Source organism: Fusarium falciforme, chromosome 6 (genome assembly GCF_026873545.1).
Source record: "Fusarium falciforme chromosome 6, complete sequence".
Classification (NCBI taxonomy): Eukaryota; Fungi; Ascomycota; class Sordariomycetes; order Hypocreales; family Nectriaceae; genus Fusarium; species Fusarium falciforme.
In genome coordinates this window covers 70,319-77,630 of record NC_070549.1, presented here as the reverse complement: position 1 = coordinate 77,630, position 7,312 = coordinate 70,319, and the positions used below count along the sequence as shown (strand labels likewise).

General features: G+C 51.4%; 1 protein-coding gene across 1 annotated transcript; it reads left to right on the top strand.

The window, feature by feature from the left end:
- Positions 1-1,250: 1,250 nt before the first annotated feature.
- NCS54_00757300 (Serine/threonine-protein phosphatase 2A 56 kDa regulatory subunit) lies at positions 1,251-2,502 on the top strand (the record flags this gene model as incomplete). The annotated part of the gene is made up of 3 exons (XM_053152992.1): positions 1,251-2,087; positions 2,137-2,435; positions 2,490-2,502. The coding sequence occupies 3 exons, from the start codon at positions 1,251-1,253 to the stop codon at positions 2,500-2,502; spliced, it is 1,149 nt and encodes a 382-aa protein (XP_053008967.1).
- Positions 2,503-7,312: the final 4,810 nt, after the last annotated feature.

Genomic DNA, 7,312 nt, shown 5'->3' with positions numbered 1-7,312 from the left:
ACTCGGAATTGCCGTGACTGCTAATGGCCTAACGCTGTGGCCCCTGTCGCTTGGGGAGGGTTCGTTGTTTCCGAAACGTCTGATGATTGCTAAATGTTGTTCCGGCAGCATACGCTTGCCTGTTGTTTACAACCTGAACATCGGGATCTGGCTAATAGGGTTGGTTAACGGACGGCCAACTAAACAAAGAGCACCATCTCACAGTCCCTGTCGCCGAGATGCCTGCCGAGTTTATTACAATTGTGTGGGTGAAGAGCTTTATCCCATCCCGGGAGAGCCAAGTGCTCAACGAACGGTTTCTCCAACCCAGGAGAGCCGCACGGGAGGACCCGGATTCCACCGTACGACAGTGTCTGCAATCTTGCTGTTAGTTCGTATTTTGCCTGATACCTACGTGTCACATAGAAAATTTTAATGTGCAGTTGCTCACCTACCAGCCGATCACCTTATATGCTGAATTAGAAACCCGCATGGAAGGTTTATGTAGCTAGTTTTCGGTCTACTTTGGGTGAGACAAATAGACACCTTATCTCCAGCCATTTATCTACCACAAGGTCGCGCTCGCCCCTCCTCGCACCACTTGAATGTGTCGTTCCATCCGTCAGTCCTCCATCACCAAGGGCAAACCCTCACTTGAATGTGTCCCCACAGCGGTCGCTAAGGAGTATGAAGCGATTTCAGAAAAGAGTTATAACCCCCGAGCCTGACATTGGTTGCTCTGGATCTCGAGAACTGACGTCTGCATCGACAGATCTCACGAGGCAAGCCCCTCACCAGATCCAACAAGACGAACAAGCCATCCAGAGATGAAACTGTGTCTCTACCAACTGGAGCTTCATCCAGCCAGTCATCTCTATTAGAAGTTCCATCTCCCAGCCCAGTTTTGAACGATAGCCGCATCAAACGGTCACCCCCGGGTCCTGCTCGCCCTCTGCCTTTGACCCTGGCAAGCATCGAACAGCCGAGCGAAATCAGGGATGAAGTTGCTTCGACAGGCGGTACTGAAAATACTGACTGCGATAATTCGGATCCGGGAGTACCTGAAACAGTCAGTATTAGCCTGGCACCTGTCGTAAGCGGCTTGAGAACTTGATAAACGGGCATATTACTAAATCTAACCTTAGCATTTCTCCCCGCCGGATACCACGGAAGCGATACCTCATCACCTGACACTGCCAGGAAGAAGCCAGGGGTTGCCCTCAACCCAAAAGGCAATAGACTGCCTGGATGCGATACCGACGGTGTTTCTGATGCCCCAACAACGGCGAAACTCGTCCGGCTTTAATATACCCACTAGCAAAGAGCTAGAGCGTCTTCCGAGCATCTACGACGTGCCCCCGAGCCAACGGTACGTCCTTGTCATGCAGAAGATCGACCAGTGCAATATTATCTTCGACTTCAACGACGCGAGCAGCCATGTGGAATCCAAGGAGATTAAGAGACTTGTACTTCACGAGCTCCTTGACAGCATTACTTCTAACACGCAATTTATGAGGTCATACATGTACTCGAAAGTATTCGACATGTTGGCGAGAAATCTTTTTCGACCCTTACGACCACCCATGTTGAATACCCCGCCTGGGGTCTTCGACCTCGAGCTGGACGCGCCACTTTTCGAGGTTGCCTGGCCCCACATCCAGATCATCTACGAGCTCTTCTTGTGCTTCATTAGGAGCGACGATTTCGAGGCAGATGTTGCCAAGGATTTTGTCCAACAGGGCTTCATTCTTCAGCTTCTAGAGCTCCTCAACTCTAAAGATCCCCGCGAGCGAGACTATGTGAAGAACGTCCTTCACTGCATTTATGTCAAATTTTCTACTCTACGATCTTTTATTCGGCGGTCTATTAACCACATTTTCCTCCAATTTACATACGAGACACAAAGGTTCAACGGTATAGCTGAACTACTGGAAATCATGGGCTCTATTATTGCTGGCTTCTCCATGCCCCTGAAAGAGGAGCATAAGACACTCCTGACTTGTGTCTTACTCCCCCTCCACAAACCTACGATCCTAGGCAGGTACCATCCCCAGCTGTCCTTCTGCATCGTTGGATTTCTGAAAAAGGATGCAACACTTGCTGAGTCTGTAAGACAACGGAGATTACCTTTTCGCTACAGCATTCTGACTAGTACAGGTAATCCTCAGACTGCTACGTTTCTGGCCCAAAGTCAGCAGCACAAAGGAGATCCTCCTCTTGAATGAAGTCGAAGACATCTTCAAAGTCCTGGATTCTGCCGAGTTCTTCAAATTCCAAGTACCTCTCTTCCGCCAACTCGCCAAATCCATGACTAGTCAACACTACCAAGTTGTCGAGCGTACATTGTGCTTATGGAACAGCGCACGCTTCTGCGAGCTCGTCACCGATAGTGCGGAGGTTATCCTTCCAATCATGTTTGGGCCTCTTTTTGAAACCTGCGAGTGTTATTGGAACAGGTATAGTAGACTCAACTCCAGGTGTTGGCAGACTTGTCGCTTACATGACCAGAGCGATTTGCAGTAGGGTGTGTGATATCCTGGACGCATTCAAGGATATCAGACCGAAACTATATAACGACTGTGCGCTCTTCTACGATCGGCAGAGAAACAGAGCGGCCATGCACCAAGCAATAAGGAAGCGGAAATGGGCAATCCTGACTGAGAAAGCCAACCAGAGAAGTGAATCATTGAAAAGGACCGCATCTTGACTATGCGAAGCCATTCTAATTCTTGCCACGAATTGGCGTTATGCCGTACCGGTCAGATTGAGCAATGAGATTGTTGTTTAGTGAGCCCAATTTAGAGACCTGGCGAAAGCACATGAACACATGAAAAGCAATTCTCGAAACCGCGGACTCGGTAGTAGTGAGCGTCTCACCGATAGATAACATGGGCTTTGTGACTTAGTAAGTGGCGAGTGCTTCAGATGTATAGACCAAATCCGAGTTCCCTCAGACCAGTACCCATCGCCTCGTCCGTCCTCGACAGCTGAAACGCCTGGCTTGCAGTAGGTCGGGTTTTGCGGCTCGTCGGTTGGGGTGCACATTCTAGGCCGCACAAGCGAAAGACTTCTCAGTACAATCTCCCAAGCTAAAGTTCACCTGCCTTTGTCCTAATGTATATATCCGTGGCTCTACGAGCCATATCCTTTTTTATGTCCTGAGAATCCAGTCCAGAACCACGGTAAATTGAAGTACGTGGGGGTAGAGCATGAACCACCACCTACTCAGGCGTATAGATATGTTCATTCTGCTTGAATGTCGTGAAGGCCGTTCCCGTTCATCCCCGGTCCCATCTTCTTTTCCTACTCAGCGCCATGCTCGGACATCGAAGCAGCCTCGGTAATGATCCAGTCAATCCTGCTGTGTACAAGGAACTTTGGAGAGCTTTCCACAAACCAGCTTACCAACAGTGGACGATGACCCCTATGATTCCAACGCGCACGGACTCGTTGCGACCGTCGTGTACACCTTCTTCGCTATCGTCGGCATCATTCTCTCTTTCCTCATCTCTGGCGGTAACATGAACACTCCAATCGCACGGTCGGAATTTACGCCGGGGTGCCTCGCATCCGACAAACTCCAGCAGCATTCAGACGATATCATGTTTAGAGCTCTCATGGCCGACAGTGTCTATGACACCCGTATCAACAATTACGGGATGAACTGTGATTAGAAATATTTTCTTATTGAGGCTAGTATTGAAGTCGCACGGGTGGAATGCCCCTTTGACGGCAGGTTATGCCTATCCGATGTCCTTGGACTCCAGATAACAAGAACATCACTTTTCTCGAGACAGGCGTCAATTCTCCTTACCATCTTACCATGAGCCACTACCTTTCTTGCCGTACGGCTTCTTTAGATTCCCTGACGCACTCATTTAACAACCAGACAAGGCGAAGGGGTTCATTGATAACTTTAAAACAGCTAAATTTTGATGACCCTTCCAGCAGGGTGGCCGAAGCTCTGCGGCATGCCCGGTGCAAACGGCCCCGCATTAAATGGCCGGTCGCCGGATTGGCGGACATGTTGCTCCGGCACCCCGGCGGGCGGTGGTAAAGCACCACACGTGACAGACACCGTTTCGCCGCCACCAGCAGGGATTAGGGGCCCCCCACCTGAGCGCCAACCTCGGCAAAACACAACCAAGCTGAACGCTGAGCACAACAGTCTATCCGGCGATAACCTCAAATGGCCCTGAAAGGCAAAGCCAAGGACAATGCATACACCGTGTACCAACACAAAGCAAAACGTCGACACAAAATTGTTGAATTAATTATTACTTGTAAATGGACTTCTTTGATTGTGCGAAACATGTGCACACAGCAAAGGAAGGATTTCAAGAGATAGATTGCTGCTGAAGGGGAGAGTCAATCATGGAAACGGGACACTCTGCGTAACAGCCTTTCTCCCACGCGGTGCTCTTTGCTATTCCCGGAAAAAGTGCGTGTAGATCCTCGAGTTTTCATGAACTTCGGACAGCGAGAAAAGCGGGCTCAGTTCGGGGGGAGGTAACATGGCGCGGATCCTTCTGAACGGTTCCCATGCCATTGTTGTATGCCAAACCACCCACAAAGGAGCCGGGTCGACGGCCATCATAGCTTGCGTCGGGATCATGCGCTCGGACAAGGCTCTCCGACTGCCAGGACTCTCTATGTTTCAACGTCAGGGTGCCTGCGGAAGCGGATAGCTGGACGGGGGCTAAGTCGTCGCGGCATCCAGTAGGAGTGCCCGCGCGATATCGAGGAGCTAGAGGCTGTCCTCTAACGTACTGCTGGCCATTCTGGCCTCGCCTTGTGGACAGCATACCTGTAGCCGGCGTCGATCGAGTCGGGGGCATCACATCCGCTTCACTCTGCTGGGGGTAGGTATGTGCCAGGACGGCCATACTTTGCACCGGCATACCCTTCGAGGTTGGGAGGGTGCCGGGGGCCATCTTCACGAAAGATGTGCGTGCATTCGCGTCATTAGTTGATGGTTCGGGGGCTGATATATCATAGAGGGAAGAAATTCGGAGCGCGACCTACTCGGGCAAGGTAGGGCAGAAGCAACGGCTATATTAATATTAGCACGCCATGTCCCCGAGAAATTTGACTGGGAGCAAGCCATGAATAAGGCAACGATGAATAGCAAATACTGGAGGGGGGTTGAGCAAAATGCTTAGCGCACACCTGGACCCTCCCAGCAACATGGGTGCACAAGACAACATCTCCTGAGATACCCGCTGAAGTTACTGCCGATAACACGCACTGCATGTCAACCACATCAACTTTAGAGGTTAAAGCTGGGTTGCTTGATCGTTTCTAAGGTTGAGGTTGATCTAGTTGAGCAGATAAATGATAGCTGTTAAAAGCCTTGGCTAGAAACAGCACTACACAGACGGGAATTGGGGTTATATCGGTGGCTTCTTGAGGAACAAGGCGCGCTTTGTCCCAGCAGGGTTGAGGATGGGTTGATTGTTTTAGATAATACGTACCGCGGAGGGCCTGAGCGAGATTGGGTACGGGCCAGAGGGGTGCAACTGAAGCTGGGAGGTAGGCCGAGGTGAGCTGAAGGTGGATGAATGAGAGGTGTAAAGGGATGTGGAACCAAAAAGGCGAGACGAAGTCGCGGGTCATGTGCTTGATGCTGTTCGATCTCCTCCGTGCTCGACGACGTCCCCGTACGGGATGGTTCCTAGTGGACTGTCTATCGCAGCATTGTGATCCCCTCTCCAAAAAGCGCAAAGCTGACCAAAGCCAATAACAACATGGCTGCTAAGGCCCTGCTCCCTACGCCAAGAGGCCGTCTCTCTTCGGTACGGTGCCTGTCACTCAAGATCAACTTCGGCGTCATCATCCTTCTCTTCAACCATCGTTTTTTATCTTGCCCCACTTGGTTACCGGAACTCTTGGCAGTGTCGGGTTTCCGCCAGCCCGCATCTTCCAGAAAGGCCGCAGACTTCAGGGGCAAGCTTAGATGCCGATTCGAAGAATAATACAACTGCATCTCGTTTGGTCCCGCATGACACCACTCGACTATAAAACAGGCGACCGGGATTGTTTGTTCTCCTTCTATAGTCAGATACATGCTAAGCAACACCTCCCTGTCGTCCCTTGTCTTCCCTTTATCAGCATCAGCATCAGCGAGAGGCGCAACACGCCGGTACCCGCAGTTCTTTTATGCGGTACCGAATTCTCAGTTTCGAAGGGCCAACAAGTCGACAATAGCCGCTATCCCAGAGGCGGCTCTAACCTCGCCTCTTCACCAAATTCCGCGATCTCAAACAGCTATATGAGCATCCTCGGCTCTCCCGTTACTCCAAGGAATAACAGCGGGCCTTCATCTCCGGCCCCAACCACCTATTCAAGCATCACTGCCGACATACATGCCCGCGCCGATTTCAATGTGATTACCTTCAATGAGCATTATCTTGCCTTCCGCGTCGTCCTTGATACCGGCGACCCCAAGGACAAACAGCAGCTCAACAAGCTCCACAATAAGCTGCTACATCTTACTCCCGCCCAAATCTATGAACTTAGCACCGATTGTGCGACGAGTTGATGCGAAGGCAGACTCCCGCAGGACCCAATGGCCCTCCCGCCTTTCTACTCCCCAACAGTGCCTTCAGTGGTAGGCGAAACCAGGCTCAGCAGAGGCTGTCAGCTGTCGACCAATCCCGATTCCGAGACCTTGTGGCGGACGTTTGTTGCGAAATCAAACGAAGATTCCCTCATTTTGCGAGACCGTACCTCCAGCATACGGGAAATCGCACGTCGACCCAAGGTGACCTACTCAGCCCTCGATCGAGCACTCCGTTCAACGGATTTGCCCCAAGGCGTCAAGGTCGCATGAGGGAATGTCCCCAAGCGCCATCTATGATAGATCCTAGACGGACAGACGTCCACGGACCCTCCGCATCACCAAGTGCCTCCAATTTCCCCAGGAGCCCTGGTACCAACGGCGATTATAGTCCGACGCCAAAGCAGCCCGACCGAGATAACACCAACGTTCCGAGGAGACTTTCTATGGTAGAAGAGGATGATGAGAGCGGAAGCGAAAGCGAAGCGTTTTCCCTTGAGCAAACTGCGAGCAGCCGTGAGGGCACACGAAGCGCTGGCAGCGGCGTGACCACGAAAGTAGGTGCCCCAGATGCCTTTACCATGAGCGCTAGATGACAAACAGACCATAGACCAACAATAAGCTCGTTGAAGAGTATAAAGGCCAGTTGCGGCAAGTCAGCGACAGGCTTCGTAGAATAGACGATGCCATGAAGAATAGGGAGGAAGAAATCGGCGGCGTTCTGGACGAAGGACATGCGCATCCTCCATTGAACTAGGGCCGGAGCGCGATGCG